Genomic DNA, 18,022 nt, shown 5'->3' on the forward strand with positions numbered 1-18,022 from the left:
CTGTACCTGTTTGTTTTGTAGGTACTGTCTATAAAAAATACCAGATGACATGCATTGCATAACTTTACTGCATCTGGGTGACACCAAAACAGATCACGCACCACAACTTCATCCTTCAATCTATGCCAATGAATGTATTGATCACGTTCGAGAAGCTTCATCAGATGCTGCATTTCGGTATCAGCTCCTCTTATTGAAGAACGATATGCACTTCTTGCATTGTAAATTTGCTTTATCGTGGTGTAACTGTCGGCATTGTGTTCCTTCAACGTTAGCAAGATATTTTTCGGTTTCACCATCGACTTTGTCATATCAGCAATAATTTTCTTTTCTTCCTTAGTCAATCGCCCGGCGTATGGATGTCCAACTAAGGACTTCGCCAATTCATGATTATGAATCCCACAGATCAACTTCACCATCCAACCTTCCCCTCCACGCACTGGTTTCCCACGAAGCCTGAAGGGACAACCACATTTCCTACTCCCGGTGTCTTTTCTAACGAATTCTTTATTTCTACACTTGTACGTACCACTCCTTTCACACCCAATTAACACAAATGAACTTCTTCCTCTGCTACCGGTCTCTGTGTCAGATCTCATAATCACTGCAACAAATCCATTTTCATGGGCAACTGTTCGAGCCCATTGCAAAACATCATCTCGAGTAGCGAATACCTACAACGCAACCCTAACACATTAATTTTCGTACAAACCATCAATTCAACCAATGACTCAAATTATCTATGATTACCTGAGATGTATTAAAAGCATTTGAACAATCGACATGTCGTTCATTCACTCCACATTCTTCTTGATTATCATAATCATAATCCATATGAACTTCTTGTGACATCGCAAAGTCATACCTCCATTGATCTTCGTCCATCTTAAGGACATATGCATCATACACAAGTACATTCAAATTATCATATAACCACATCCAAAAATTTACTACACCTTAAATAACAAACATATTAATAGGACATATGCATCATACACGACTATATTAAAATTATCACTATATTCTAAATTTATAACTACATTATTTACTTAAACTAAACTTATCACTATAATAAACAACTAATAAAACATTTTTGTACCATTATACATTTAAGTTACCTAAATCATTTAATATTATACCATTATACCTAATTAAATCAATAATCCACAACATATATAAAACAGAAATAAAAAAAATTATAAAACAGAAATATATATATATATACCATTATAAAACAAAAAAATTATAATCCACAATATATATCATTATACCTAATTAAACCAATAATTCATTATTAACTAACAGAAATATATATAAAACAGAAATTAAAAAAATTATAAAACAGAAATTAAAAAAAATTACTAATAATTTAACATTCCGGAAGAAGGTCTTCCGGAAGTTACGAAGCCCAATTTCGGAAGAATGTCTTCCGGAAGAACTTCTTCCGGAATTGGCCTTCATCACTTCCGGAAGAAGGTCTTCCGGAAGTTACGAAGCCCAATTCCGGAAGAAGTGCTTCCGGAAGTAGTTTCCGGAAGAACTTCTTCCGCAATTGGCCTTCACCACTTCCGGAAGAAGGTCTTCCGGAAGTTACGAAGGCCAATTCCGGAAGAAGTGCTTCCGGAAGACTTTCTTCCGGAATTGGGCTTCGTAAATTCCAGAAGACCTTCTTCCGAAAGTTACGAAGCCCAATTCCGGAAGAAGGTCTTCCGGAAGTAGTTTCCGGAAGCACTTCTTCCGGAATTGGCCTTCGTAACTTCCGGAAGACCTTCTTCCGGAAGTGGTCATTCCGGACCTTCCTCCTTCTGTGCCTAAAATTTCTTCCGGATACACTTTTTACTATTTTTCTTCTCTAAAAACTAACCAGAAAACGAAATAAACGCGTACCTCCGACAAAATAGGAACAACAGCCACTAATAAAACTTCAAATACGGAACACGGGACCACCAAATCTTCAAATACTTCACTTCACGGGACCACCAACAGACTGCTGAAGGGACCACCACCGAAACAACAGCAAACGGAAGAAGAAACAAAGCAAACGGAAGAAGAAACAAAGAAAGCGCAGTAAAACACAGCCTGAAGACGTTAATTTAAAGAAATTTACACAAGGGCAAAATCGTCATTACATACGCATTAAATATTATTTTATTTTTACTTATTATTATAAAATAAAAATTCTTTTTTCTTCATTTTGTTATAAAACAATAATCACGTTTAGGAATTAATTAATTTTTATGGTTTAAATTAATATTTGACATGCGCGTAAAAAACAAATTATAAATATTAGTCATAATTACGTTCACTAATTATTTAATTATTTATGCATAATAATATTAATTATTTTATTATTTAATTATTTATGCATAATAGTATTAATTATTTTATAAATTAGTTTATGCAATTAAAAGTAATAAAGGAGACAAAATAAAATATTTGTTAAAAAAAAAAACTAACTTCCGGAAGAAGCTTCTTCCGGAAGACAATGGAATTCTTCCGGAAGAAGCTTCTTCCGGAAACATTCCGGATGACGTTCTTCCGGAAATTGTCTGTGAGTACTTCCGGAAGACACAAATTAATCTTCCGGAAGAAGATTATTCCGGAAACTTTTCGGAAAAATTATTTCCGGAACTTTTCCGGAAGAACCTTCTTCCGGAAGAATAATTGCTGAAGGGCAGTTTCGCCACTTCACTGTTTGCTGGGTGCCCCCAGCAATAATGCTGGGTGCACGTAGCAACTCCCCACATCAAACTGTTAATTTTTTAAAACCAAATTACTAAAATAATTTTAAACCTAAATTTGATAAATGTAGATCATATTTATTTTGGGCTAATTAGATGGCCCCATTATTTTTTGCCACAGGCCCAAATTGCTTGGGCAGAAAAAAGTGTGCTTGGGGACAAAAACTTCGAGGCATTTAAAGAAGAATATAAAAGCAGGGGTGTGTGGAAAGTGTGGTACTGTTGTTTGAGTCCAACAAGAAAGAGAAAAGAGGAAGAGGAGACGCAGAGTGGGGAGGAAGAAACGAATTTGAAGAAGTTGTTGTTGTGAGAAAGAGGGAAATCGGAGTTTGGGAATTGCAATGGATGTGATAAAGACGCAGCAAATCTCTTCTCGACCAATCGAGAAAGTGGTGGTTCATCCTCTCGTGCTTCTCAGCATCGTCGACAACTACAACAGAGTCGCCAAAGACACTCGCAAGCGCGTCGTCGGCGTCTTGCTCGGCTCCTCCTTCAAAGGCACCGTCGACGTTACCAACAGCTACGCCGGTACGGATCTGATCTCTCTCTCTTTTTTCTTTCTCCAATACTTAGGGCATTTTTATTCCCTTTTCCCTTTTTGTTTTTCTCTCTCTCTAAATTAGATCTATTAGTTGAACATCAGTTTCGTTTGGTGTGCTCGAAAATCTTTTTCGAAGAGAAGCTTAAAATACCACGTCACATTGAGTTAGGTTAACTTGTTTGATTAAATTTCTAAGGCTTAAAACAAGCTGAGCTGACTTTGAAAATCCGAGCTTTCCAATTGAGATACCAACTGATGGTTTGATACTTCTACATCAAATTTTTGAAGTGCAAATTTAACAACGTATATTGGTTAGTTAATGAGCTTATAATCAATTTCATTTTAATAGTAATATGCCACCAGCATAACATTGACATGAAAATTTTGCAACTGTTTTCGGGTTTAAGCATGAGGCTGATAGATAGCGTTCTTCGCCAAGTTCTTCCTTAGCTCCAACCGCCATGGACTCTGCGTCTCCTAGGCTTACACCCAAACCTACATTCCCGCACATGCTATGGCTTAATGCAAATCTTAGTTCTGAGGATTTGTGCCCTATCTTTAACCAGATATAGTAGAGTAGCTTTTTGTTAAGTGCGACGTTTACCATCTTAGCTTTGTTAAGTGCTAGAAGCCTTCATGTGAAGAGATTATTAGGACTTTCTCAAAATTTTAATAATAATGGAATTACCCCTTGCAGACAGCTTTGGGAAAAGTTGTGAATTGTTAAATTAACATTGATTGTTATCTGTTATGTATAACAGATGATTGAATATTGAAGTTTCCCGTGGCACTAGTTGCTTCATTGTTATGTTTACTATGTTGGATTTCCAATTTGAATGCATAAGATTGTTACTTCCAAAATGAATTTTTGAGATGTTTCAATGTGCAATTTAGAAAATTAACAGCTACTGGGGTGTGTGAATTGTCTGTCTCTCACTACTTGGTTATCTAATTTGACAGTGCCCTTTGAAGAAGATGACAAGGATCCTAGCATCTGGTTTCTTGACCACAATTACCATGAATCGATGTTTTCCATGTTTAAAAGAATAAATGGTATGAGTAGGAAATTTTTTCCTTTTCTTGTATGTCTCTTTTAATTGAATATCTCTGATCTAATTGAACATGGGTTTTTCTTTTGGTTTACAGCAAAGGAGCATGTTGTGGGGTGGTATAGCACTGGTCCAAAGCTGCGTGAAAATGACCTTGACATTCATGGCTTATTTAATGAGTATGTTTGTTGCTCCAAATTTCTCTGTATAATGATTTTTAATTGCTGTGTGTACTGTGTATTCTTCACTTTATTTGAGCATTAATATTTCACACTTTTGCTGAAAAATAATATAGTGGCTTGGCTTGGCAAATTCTTTATCCTCGTCAATATAGTTGTCATAAATTGATTGAAACTTCATACTAGGTGTTACTCTTATTCTCTTTGCCTCTTTATGTCTTTAACATTTTCATCTGTAGTTTTGTGTACCTGATCAATCTTTATCCATATTAATCAAGCTTAAAACTGTTGCAGCTATGTTCCAAATCCTGTCTTGGTTATAATTGATGTTGAACCTAAGGAATTGGGAATCCCAACAAAAGCATATTATGCTGTTGAAGAGGTTAAAGAGGTACAAATTAAGTCCTTCATATCTTTGATAGAATTCTTATATTTCTGTTCTTGCTGTTATTTTGCAAAAGTAATCCTGCTGCATGTGATAGTGGGAGGGGAGCTAGTGTTTGCTCAACACTAAATTAGTATTCAAAGAAACTGACATATAGTTTATTCTGTGTACAGAATGCCACTCAAAAAAGTCAAAAGGTGTTTGTGCATGTGCCATCAGAGATTGCTGCTCATGAAGTTGAGGAAATAGGTATTTCATGCCATTCAATGTAAAACTGATGTTTTTCTTCTTATGTTTTGTTTATATTTTGTTTGATTCAAAATTTCTATATGAAAATTCTGAATTTTATCCATACAATTGTGTAACCAGCTTCTCCTGTTTTTTTTAATTCTTCTTACCTTTGTGCAGGAGTGGAACACTTGCTTAGAGATGTGAAGGATACAACCATTAGCACCCTTGCCACAGAGGTTTCATTTGTCCCTTTTAACTCATAACTTATCCTTATTAATTCCTTTCCCTTTGTACTCTTTAGTCTTGTTACTTTTCTATTTTATGTTTTTTCTCTGTAATACTTTTGTGATTCTTTTAAGCAAATGAACTGATGCTGAGAATTGACAATGCTATTTTTACATAGGTAAGTGCAAAACTCACAGCCTTGAAGGGTTTGGATGCAAGACTTAAAGAGATCAGGGGTTACCTTGACCTTGTTATTGATGGAAAGCTTCCATTAAACCATGAGATCCTGTACCATCTGCAGGTTTGTTTCTCATATTCTTGCTTAGTAAATGCTGATTATTTGGCTTTGTTATCAATTGGTTCTTGAATCTTGATTAAGTATTTTCTGCTGGTCCATAATTCTTTAGTATAATTTAGAACCTTTTTGTAACAACCAATAAACCATGTGATGTGACTTTAATGGCTGCTGGGAATAATTGAAGTTTTTTTTTTTTTGCTTATGCTACATTATTGTTTTTCACCATTTCTTTTCTTGCATGTTTTTAGGACGTGTTTAACCTGCTACCAAATCTCAATGTTGCTGATCTTATCAAGGCTTTTGCAGGTTAAGATTTGTGACTTGTATTATTGAATATCATATTTTTCTAGAATGTCTCTTTTAAATTGTTGATCTTTTGTACATGTGTAGTGAAAACAAATGATATGATGCTGGTAATATACCTCTCATCTCTCATTAGAAGTGTAATTGCACTCCACAACTTGATTAACAACAAGGTGAGATACACTCCCCTAAATTTTGATACATGTTTGCTGATTGCTTTGTATTTTGGATTTGTTATCATATTATGAAAATAACAGTTTTGTAAGGTTGGAGAAAAAAAATTAATCCATCGTTTGTATATTCAAGTATAGTATAGAGTAAGCTAGGGCACATGATGAACTCATTTTCTGTTTACTCCTAACTGAGTACATGGGTTATATCTTATCATAAATGAGATAAGCTTATCAAGTGAGAGATGTTGCTATTACATTGCCAATTTACTGTGATTCATGTCTTTTAATACTGGAATGATTTCAGATGCTTAACAAGGAACATGAGCGGGCAGAAGATTCGAAATCAGTTACGGTGCCAGGTGCAGCTGCTTAAGTTTTGAGGGGTTGTGATATTCGGAGCTCTAAATGTCATTTGAGTACATGGATTTGAGATTGTTACACCTTTTCCTATTTCTGCTAGGGTTAGAGTACTTACACCTAACATGGCATAATGATCATTTTATGCTGTTCTGGTGCTTAATGTATTTTACTCTTCAATACTTTGCTCGTTTTCCTTGTTTGGTAGCTTTGGTAACAGCCGTTAAAAGAATTCAATATTATATTATAAACAAGTTGAGGATTAAGATATCAGAAATGAATCTTTGGCCTGGTAAATTTTGCTGATTTTTACCTAACCCATATCAGATTAGATTAGTTGAATCATCTGCACTGTGTTGAGTTGCAACTTGGGAAGAAATCATATACACGCACGCCACCACGCAATAAGATTGAACTGTCACAGCTAAGGTGGGGGGGAAAAAGGAGGGGCGGTGGGTGGGGGATTGAAAAAGTTAAGTAATAATAATGACATGAAATGCATAAGTTGATAATAATTCATAAACCAAAAGTTAACTAATCACGAACTTTTGGTTGGTGATTATTTTAGTTACGAGAATTTTATGTGAAATGCTCATAATGTTTTGGGAGAAGACTTCAAAAAGTAAAAACCATTCAAACATTTTCATTGCCGTAGAATATGGCTTATAGGATGAGAATATTTTATTAATGTAAATATGCAAAATACTTACCAGTTTACTGATATTTGGGAAGGTTTTATTCGTATGTTAAATAATGATATATTTTATATAAGATGGACAAATTCTACTCACAAATTAAAGAATAGGCTACGTTTCGTTTTCACTGTCTCCACCCTTCAAACCGCGATAGTTTAGTTACTTACCATTGGAATCCAACCTGTATTTGGAATCATCCTAAAATGGTTTAGATCAATAGAATGTGAAAATTACCTTTTCAAGTAATATTATCTTAGACGTGCCATTTTGTATTTTCTTTTTCATTAAATCGCAAGGAATCCAGGAGAAACAGCAATAACTATCCTCTTCCATTTCCTCCAAGCTAGAATTGAGCTGTACGATTATGTTAGTAGTCAGTGATGCCTGATGAAATGTTTGTTGGCACTAACAGTGTAGTGCAAAATCACAATGTACTTGTGTGCTTTTTTTTTTTTGTCATATTGAAAAGATTGTGTCCCAGAAGTTAGAGATGAAAAAAAAAAAGGCCCAGCCTACCAAGGGTAATGTAATATGCACCCCAAATTTTACAGGGGCCATAATTCACGCCCCCTTCCCTGCCTCCCAAATTATTATTATTACTTATTTTATTTTTTTGCTTTTACAATGCCTAATACGAAGATAAGTATGTAAAATAAAATAAAAAAACGTGTTTCATATAGTTTATATAGAGAAGGAAGATAACTCTTAAAATAAGAAAATAAAAATTAAACTTAAATATGTCTTCAACTTCTAGAATATCCTACTTGATTTGGTTCTTGCATCTTTTTTTATTTGTTTGTCATTCATGCCTTTTTCAATGTTTCTCTTATAGTTCCTTTTGTTGTTCTAGGTTAAAGAAGCTGATATGGCTATGGATGATAACATTGTGTCATCAAGTATCATATCACCAAATGATGACAAGTGGTATTGAAATCAAGTGCTAAGTATGCAACATATTCTATCGTTTTGTAGAAATTATTTTTGTGATTTATTATTCAATTTTAAAGGTCTTATTTCTTTATTATTTTATTGCTATATAATAAAAAAAAACCTTTTTAATCTGTAAAGTTTTTTATATATTCTTTTCTTTATTTGACAATACTGAGGTTTTCTTTTATATTTTATCTAAATTCAAAATTACATGTGAAAACTTGGGAGTGTTAAAATTTGTTTCAAACCCCTTTCCCTAATTATTGAGGCCGGTGCATGTGTTGCACAGAAGATGAACTTAGGTTGACCTATGGAATGAGCATAGTGCCAGAATTCATGTTAGTTACACGTTTTAGATAATTAGCTTGTGCATCTATCAGAATTGAAAACTACATTGGCTGCAAATGCCAATCAAAATGCAATACGGCATGCTTAATATGCCATGGAATGCACCATTTTCCATTTGTGTTCGATAAACCACACGTGGTTCAATGTACGGAGGAAACGCCACCTCCAAAATTATATAATGTGGATAATGGTATGGTATACGTATGGGGCTGATAGCATTGCACCACCACTATTGGTTAATATTCTTCATCACTCTTGAATTTCTGGGCTTCCAATGCGTACCCATATGAATTCACACATTTAAGATGAAGTATTTTGGACGGCTTACCAAATATATATAAAGGCAATTCAAGTATTAGATCTACACTTAAGGATCCGTTTAGTAGAATGGAATGAAAATAAAACTGAGATAAAAAATTTAAATTAAAATAGAGTGTAAATGTGATAGTATACATGTATACATGTACCTCTTCACTTAAAAAAAAAAAAAACACTATTTATAAGTATCATAAAAATGTATATTTTATATATTTGAACCCTTGTTCCTAATTTTTTTTCACTTTTCATGATAATAATTATTAATTTTTATTTTTTAATAGATCGTCCTCTTTACATGAGGTCCTAGATCTGACACTGCATTCATATAATAGTTTGTATTATTTTCTTTTAAAGCAAACGAATTTTATTCAAGAGGACTAAGGTGTGACCAAGTTAGTAAAAAAACAAAACAATCAGAATTGCATGCATACCGAATTGCCTAACGTCCCCCGCCAAAACCCGTAAAGTAGTTTACATATTAGATTCACCAAAACCCAACCACTACATTATAATCTCTCCTTCACTAAGAAAAAACCAAAACTACCTAATCCTTTCATAATAGACATGTTGACTGCAAAAACTATCTCTCAAAGCTGTTCGTATACCGTTGTTCTTTATTCGAATTAATGTGCATGCCTCCCATTGCCGCACTGAAATCTGACTGTAGCCCCAATCAGAGCTAAATTATCTCTTATTTGTTACAATATTTGGTTTCCTGTTGATAACTTTAGCTCATGATCACCTCTTCATATGCATCTGGATGCTGCACCACCTCTCCCACACCCATTTACTGCTTCTAAAATTGACAAACTGAAATTTCTGCCACACATCTTCTTTACCACTTCTTTCTGATATAGCTTTCAGATATAACATACTACCAACAAATTACATATAATAATTTATATAACATCAACCAACAAGTTATTGGCAACTTTATTTTGTCTCTTCACATGCATAACTACTAAATATTACTCCCTCTTTTTCATAATAAGTACTGTATAAGAAAAAAAATAAAGTACAAAAATAACAAAATGAGTGTTATTTTAACTTTTTAACTATTTTATTTATTTTTTTTTTTGTGTAAAACAACTTATAATAACACTTATTATAAGATGAAGAGAGTAGAATAATAAATATATTTTGTATGAGAGAGATTAATAAAAGTAAGTCTCACTGATATTAGGTATAATGTTCCAAAGCTGCATTTCTTATGGTGGAGTGGTATATCATTTTTTTTATTGATAAATAATAATTCGTTAGAATGTAAATTTTTATTAGTATAAAAAATTGAACCCGTAATTTTTTTTTCTTTTAAAGTATCCAATCCACCTTATATATAGTAGGTGCCTTTATGTTTTGGGTTGGGTGTTGGATGCGTATGCATGTTGGGAAGGCTAGCTAGCTATTGGCCGTTGGTGGTTGTTTTTCTTTTGTGTATTTAGTGTACATGGGAAGGTTATAGTTAGGATTAACTGGCTTTGGTTTCTGGCCTTAGGTTAGTTGTTTTGGGGCTTAATTATATAATTAGCTTTTTTAATTATAATTAAAAGTTTATTTGAATTCCTTAATTATTAAAAATTTTAATAAAATTCTTTATTTATTAAAAACACTATAATCATATTATTTTTGTGACAAAAATAGATGTTTTTATGAGTCCCCAATACAAATAATGTAAAATGTATATTTACAAAATTTATGTCAATTAAGATAACAAGATGAGAAAAAAAAGAGAGCATAATTATAGTGTTTTAAATAATTAAAGGATATAATTAAATTTTTTAATAATTAAAGAGACTCAATTGAATCCTTAATTATAATTAAATGACTAATTGTATAATTTATGTTTATGTGGGGAAACTTTTGTTTTGGTTGTTGGCTCCTGGTGGCATGGGAAACATTTGTTTCTTTGTTGGTGTAGAGGATAGGTTCTTTGTAACTATGTAAGGGCGGGTACCCTTGTACCTTTATCCTTTATTTTATTTAAGAGTCGTTTCTTTGTTGATTAAGAAAAGGTTTAATATTGGAAAAAAATCATAAATTTAATGTGAATAATTTAATAATTAATTTTTTATCCTTTTAAATCGGTAGTTACTTGAATCTTATAAAAAGGATCAAGAGAAATATATACTAATTAAAAATATTAAATAAAAATGGATAGATTTAATATGTTAAAAACACAAAAAAATATACTTTATTTAATATAGTAATTAAAAATATTTGCAACAAAAAGATGCTCCCTCAATTTCATTATATGTGACGTAGATTTTGGCACATGTGTTAAGAAATATAATTAATATTTTAAATTTTATAAAAAGGTCTCTAATTCATTTGATTTTTGCATTTACTATATAGTATTTGTTAAGGGTACTCCATAAGAAAATATTTATAATGTTTAATTAGTTTTATCAAACGATAATTAGTTTAGAACAATTTTTTACACTAAAGGGTGATATAAAAAGAAACGAAAGAAATATAAAATTGTTATATTATTAAATAAACATAAACTAACATATCTAATAAATGATCATTAAAAGTGAAACTGATTTCAGGTCCTCAAACCAAGAATGACAAAGGGCTGGACCATGGATAAATAGTCAATATTTAATATTTTTTATTTTTGAGGATCAATTTATTATTCTCTCACAGTTGTAGAGATCATAACGGATATTTGTCCTTGTTAAAATAATGAAATAGATCAAAATAGTTACTACATTAGTGATGGTATCTGAAGTCTTCGTTACAGTTTTAATTAACTACTCTATTCTTGCCACTCATTAATTAATAAGACTAATTGGTATTTTCACTTTTAACACAGCACTATACTCCAATTATATAATTTCTTCTGAACTTTTATACTCTTCTAAATTATTTTATACAGGAATAATAGATGAACAAAATAATAATTTATAAAATTAATTTTATCATCATTAATTTTTTTTTTTTACTCTTTATAAAATTAACTTACATTTTGCTCTTTAATATATTCTTCATTTAATGGAAAGATGTTCAAAAAGATTACTACTAGAAATGATTCATAGAGAAAACAAACGCCTGCCAATTAATAAATGAAAATTAAAAGCGAACTTGATTTCAGGAACTCGAATCGATAACAATAAATACCAATAACGACACAATGGCGCAGAGATGCTATCGGCAAAGCAAAAGCAGCCTCATTCTAAGCGTGCAGTGACGACATTTGTTACAAAACTAAAACTTGGACTATATAGCTTAATTTAGAGTAAAAAGGATAGTAAAGTCTAAAATAATCCTCAAAATATTTTTCCATATAAATATTTTTAATCTCTTAAATTTGAATCATTTTTTCCTCCAAATTTATAGTTATTTTTTTTAGTCTTTGAAATATGTAAAATACTTTAGTTCTTACAGGGATGACAAAATATACTTAAATCATTAAATATCTACAAAAATATTTGCAGTGAAGAGAATAATTATTGATATATTGGAATTGGGTATGGGAACTGATATTTATATGTAAATAAACATAAGTATGGGTGCAAGTATTATAGTATTCGTCTTGCACATGTCATTTATATATATATATATATATATATATATATATATATATATATATATATATATATATATATATAAAAGTAAATAATATATATTATATATATAATTTGTTTTGAAAAATTAATTATGTATTTTAAAATTTAATGAAAATTACATTATTGTTTTAGTTTTATCTTTTATTGGTAGTCTTAGGTATTGTTTTTTAATAGTCTAATTCTTAATCTTGTCATGTTTTAATTTCTAGTAGATCAAAGCACTATATAGATTTGAGAGATAAGCATTTATAAAATTATGTATAAGTTAATTATAATGATAAAGTTAAATATCCAAACTATTTGTGTTTTTTTTAATTTATAAATATAATTATAAGTTAAATAGTTTATATATATATATATTATTTTTTTACATGTCCTAGAGAATATGTCAGCATATGATATCTAATTAGAATTTTTGTTAAATGATTACAATATTAATTTTAAGAATGGTTATGTTGTATAATTATTTTTGTAATGTTGTTTATTTATGATTTGAGTTTGGATAAATTAATGTTATATTTATTTGTTTTTAATATTATGTGTGAATGATTTTAATATTATATTTTTAAAATTTAAAAATGTATTTTTAATTTACTTGTAGTAATTATTTTTATTAATATATTAATTAAATTTATACGTTAATAAAGTAAGGATATATGTATCCAAGAGCTGAGGATTAAAATTATTATTTGCTTAAATGAGGGACTAGATATGAATTTTTTTTAAAAATGTGAATATGGAGACGGATACACAAATCTTACCCATTATCCTCCATAAGTCCTTATGCACACTATGAACAAAAGAAAAAATAGGATATTTGCAATTTATTATAAATTTTCTAACGTTTGAATTTGTTTTTATATTTTATATTTTAAAGTATGGTTTTATAATGGTTTAAATTTTTTACAATAAAGTCAATAAAAAAATTAAAGTAATTAATGAAGTATTTTATTTTTTTATTGACTTGATTATGTCGATTTTTAATAAATAAAAAATATCACTTTAAAATGTAAAAGAGAAAATTAAATTTTGACAGTCAAAATTTAATAAAAATTGCAAATATCTTATTTTATGTTTGACTTAGACTATGTAAAATAACTAAAAATAATATTTTACAAATTTTGAAGACTAAAAAAACTTTAATTTTAAACAACTAAAAAATACTCAATTTTAAGGATCTAATTAAAAACATATTTAAACTTATCTCATCATTCATTTTGATTAATTTCATAAAGGAGGAATATATTTATATAGTCGTAATTAATGTCAATTAATGAATACTAATTATTCATGTATTAATATCATATTATTCTAAACATGTAAAATAAAAACTACAATTTATAAAAATAAATATAAAAAACCATCCTATATATTCTTTAACAATTTAATTTTAAGACTATATTCGCACTTCTTAAAAGTTAAAGTCGATGCTAACAACGTTACTCGAGTTTTTACATAAATAAAGACAGTCTAACATTCACCAAAAAAGGAAAAAGAAAAAAAAAACATAAAGGCAATCTAACGTGTCCCTACAAACTCAGAATCAGACTCGAGTCGCGCCATTTTGTTCGACGCCGAAAACAACTCCAAATCAACGGTGCCACCGCCATTCCTCCCGGGAACCGCCGACATCTTGCCGTCAAACTTGTTCGCTCCGCCGCTGCGCACGGCCAAGGGCCGCCCCCATCCGAAATCATTGTCGTACGTCGGAAACCTCGGCGAGCTTCCCATCTGCACGGAGGCGCCGTCGTGGTTCCCCAGCTCGAAGCACTTTGGCTGGCGCTCCCAATTTTCCACGTTGCGGTTCACCGTAGCACTATCGAACGCCTTCACGCTTTTGTTCAGCTGCTCCGCACACCAGCGAAGCTCCTTAGACGCCACGTTACCTGATTTTGCAACTTGAGCTCCATGCGTGGCCGAACATTTACCAATGTCGTTGCTTTTGACCCCTGGAGATTTCGCGTCTTCGTCACGCACAACGACTAAACGACATAAGATATCTCCGGTGCTTGATTATTGTTCACGATGGCATTCAGCTTCTGAATCGCTTCGCGCCTGAAGCTGAAGATTCTCTCACGAAAAGGCTCGTCGACATTAAGGAAGAAAATCAAAAGAAAAACAGAAAAAAGAGTGTCAATGAGATATCTAAAATATTAAGATGTTAAAATATTGCTATTTTTTATTTTGATCGAAGGTTACATTATTTAAAATCAAAAGAAAAAAAGAGGTGTTTTTGGTTTGAGTGAAATTTAATTTTAATTACAAAAAGATAATTAAAAGGAAGAAAATCAAACATTATTAAAAATTAGATCAATTTCATTAATTTAAAAATACAAAATTTAAAATAAATTTAACCAAAAGTATATAGAGAGTAAAAATATACATTTTTCGGTTAAAAATTCATTGAATTTTTCCGTAATGTAAATTTAGCAAATATTCATATGAATATGATTAGTCTTACCTAGTGGAGATGATGATAAACTAATTTGGAACTTTAGCAAGGATGGAAAATATAGCATAAAGTCAGCTTATTACCCCACACACAGGAGACCCTTATTGATGCATCCCATCTTGGTGTGCTAGGAGACTGGAGCTTGATCTGGAATTTGCATGTACCCCATAAAATCAAAATCTTCCTTTGGAGAATGGTGCATGATTGTCTTCCCACAAGGCATAGATTGAGCTAGAAGGTGGTACAAATGTATTGCTTTATGCCCTCTTTGTGAGAGCAGTATCGAATCATCCTGGCATGCGTGTTTTGGTTGCACTCAAATCATGAAAGTGTGGATGGGTTATGGATGTTGGAACACTATAAGCCCTAAGGTCAACAGTGTTGACAGTCTTAAAGACTGTATTTTCTAATTGTTAAAATCAGTTCCAGTTTATTTCTTCTCTCTGGTGCTTCTGGAGAAGGCGTAATGAGAAGGTGTGGGAGAACGTAGAGAAGCCTGCCCATGTTTCTTTCAATACAACAATGAATTATATCTGCCAATGGAGGAGGGCAAAAGAGATGCGTGCAACTTGCTTTTATCAAACGCTTGCAACATGTAGTTCAGATCCTCAACGCTGGGTAAAACCACGAACTGATATGCTTAATAAGTGCAATATAGATTGAGAAAATATGCAAATCTCATAAACAACAAGGAGATGTCATCAACGGGAAGAGGAATAACTAGTTGCAAGAGAGGAACAAGGTCATGTATTACAACCAATAAACCCACAAAAGCTTTATTGATGGCAGTTGTATGGTTGTATAAATCACATGACATATGCTTGACAAAGGCTTTTCAACGAGCTCGATCAACAAAACTACAACTGCCAAAGTAAGAATTGGGAATGGAGCACACGTTGCAAGGGAAGGCAAATTTCAAAAAAAAAAAAAACATATCAGGTCTTCGTAATAGAAATGATAGAGGTGAATTTGTGTTGGCAAGAACACTTTCTCATAATGGAAATCCTCCGGTTCATGAAGTAGAAGCTTTCTACTTGTTGGCTGCAATTTCGTGGATAGCTTATATGGGTCTTCAAAATGACATCTTTCAAATTGACTGCAAACAACTGTATGATGGCATGCACTCTACATCCTTTCCCAATTTTGAATTTGGTGTTATTTTGAAGAAAAAAAATGTAAAGAGAAGCTTTTAGTTTTCAATTCCTAACTCTTCTTTGAGTTTAGTATGAAGTTAATCAAGTTGTTCACTGTCTAATAATGGCATCTGCATTTTTTGTTTATCTTCGGGATGTTGATCATATGTCCAATTGTATTTATGTCATCCTTCTTAATGAAATGATATAATCCTTTTGTAATAAAAAAAAATTATTAGCCTCGCTTAAAGAAATTTAGTCCGTGATCAAAATTAACTTTTGTGTTACCATGAAAAAATTTACACCGATTTGGCCTTTAACTTTTTTCTAAAATAAAAATATTTAAATATAAATGACTATACTTTAAAATTAATTTTATGAAATTAATTTTACAAATTTTCACTCAGCATATATCAATAACAAGAAACCAAACAGCCCTTATTTTGGAAATAAAATGTACACTTTTAAATTTTATTTATTCAATTTGTGAAAGGAAAAAAAACCGAAACAATGCATACAAAAAATCATATTCCTCACTATTCATACAACTATTGGAAATATTTTTAAAGAGTTTTGCATAGATATATGATGTATTTTGTTAATTTTAAACAGTATAAATTCTATAAGGACATAGTTTTGTAATATTTAGTGACTAAAAAAATTACAAAAACTAAAATAACAATATATGTATATATTTTAAAATTACAGATATATTTAAGTATATTTTTAGTGTAAAAATCTAATTAATATGCTTAAACAATCCAATTATTTAATATGTATCAAATACGTATAACAATTTTATCAGTAATGAGTATTCGATTCAATTTATTTGTAAAAATAATCATTTAATTTTATTAGATTCTTATGGAAGTTTTTGAAAATATTCCAAACATGCATGCATTTGGACGTCCCAAGTACTTTCCAATTGAACTAATAACTCGATCATTAATTTGACAAATAATAGCTCAATTCACTTGGTCTGATGATTATGTTTGCAGTGATTGAGGTCTTTTGGACATAAAAAAAATTAAATATGAATTTATGTTAAATAAATCATTTTTCTCATATATATATATATATATATAACCACACTTTACTCCACTATATCATCTTTATAAGTTGTAACTTATAATATGATACTATTTTTTATTTTATTTTAAGTTATAAACAGAAAACAATAGTCTCACAAATCCAAAAACAGGAAGATAATGATAATGATAATAATAATAATAATAAATCAAATCTTATAAAAATAGTGTGTAAAACTGACAATTATATTTATAACAGGATAATATATGTAATTTAATTCATATAAGTTTGTATTTTTTTTTAATTTTCATCTTTATAAGTTTGTGTTTTTTTTTTAATTTTGATTTTTGTAGGGTTTTTTTAACAGAATAATATATGTAATCTAATTATTTTATTTATAGTTTCTATAATATATATGTTCGTATTATAGCCAAAATTAAATCAACAAAACTTAAACTTAGAGGTACTAAAAAAGAAAAGAAAAGAAAAAAAAAACTTCCAGACATCAAAATTGAGATAATATAAATTTATAGAAACTAAAAATGAAAAAAAAAATATTAAGACTAAAATTAGAAAAATATGAATTTATAAATACTAAATTCATATTTACGCCTATATTTATCTATTTTGAAGCAATTATAAATTAAGTTATTATCACTGTTTTATGGGCTTATGGTTTCTTTGGCGAGGTCCTTACAATGTTGGCTCATAAATATGAAACAAATGGTAAATTAGTACTCAAAATAAGGCTACATGTACCTACAAGTTTGGTGAACATCAATTCTTTATTCGGTACACTTTTATTTTTCCAATGTGCTTTAGTTGAGTCATTTCATTTGCGAATTGTTACCTTCTTACTTGTCAATTTAGATAATATATAATATTATATATATATATATATATATATATATATATATATATATATATAAAGTTTATGAATGAAATTAAATTAATATAATTTTCACAACTATTATATCATTCTATAACTTTTAATTTGATAATATTTTCTTAAAATACATAATTGGATTGAGAGTTTCTTTCACATAAATCAGATATATAAAATTTT

General features: G+C 30.5%; 2 protein-coding genes across 2 annotated transcripts; one reads left to right on the forward strand and one right to left on the reverse strand.

Annotated features, from left to right (window-relative positions):
• The first annotated feature begins 2,951 nt into the window (after nucleotides 1-2,951).
• On the forward strand, nucleotides 2,952-6,788 carry LOC114397601 (26S proteasome non-ATPase regulatory subunit 7 homolog A-like). The gene is made up of 10 exons (XM_028359716.1): nucleotides 2,952-3,269; nucleotides 4,243-4,335; nucleotides 4,429-4,510; nucleotides 4,805-4,901; nucleotides 5,069-5,144; nucleotides 5,304-5,362; nucleotides 5,530-5,652; nucleotides 5,898-5,955; nucleotides 6,040-6,125; nucleotides 6,430-6,788. The coding sequence occupies exons 1-10, from the start codon at nucleotides 3,083-3,085 to the stop codon at nucleotides 6,496-6,498; spliced, it is 930 nt and encodes a 309-aa protein (XP_028215517.1). The 5' UTR covers nucleotides 2,952-3,082; the 3' UTR covers nucleotides 6,499-6,788.
• Nucleotides 6,789-13,860: 7,072 nt separating this feature from the next.
• On the reverse strand, nucleotides 13,861-14,912 carry LOC114396201 (BAHD acyltransferase DCR-like). Its single transcript, XM_028358109.1, has 2 exons — nucleotides 14,894-14,912; nucleotides 13,861-14,324 (listed from the first exon to the last, which is right to left on the reverse strand). The coding sequence occupies exons 1-2, from the start codon at nucleotides 14,910-14,912 to the stop codon at nucleotides 13,861-13,863; spliced, it is 483 nt and encodes a 160-aa protein (XP_028213910.1).
• Between the last annotated feature and the right edge of the window lie 3,110 nt (nucleotides 14,913-18,022).

Source organism: Glycine soja, chromosome 18 (assembly GCF_004193775.1).
Source record: "Glycine soja cultivar W05 chromosome 18, ASM419377v2, whole genome shotgun sequence".
In the NCBI taxonomy this organism is placed as follows: Eukaryota; Viridiplantae; Streptophyta; class Magnoliopsida; order Fabales; family Fabaceae; genus Glycine; species Glycine soja.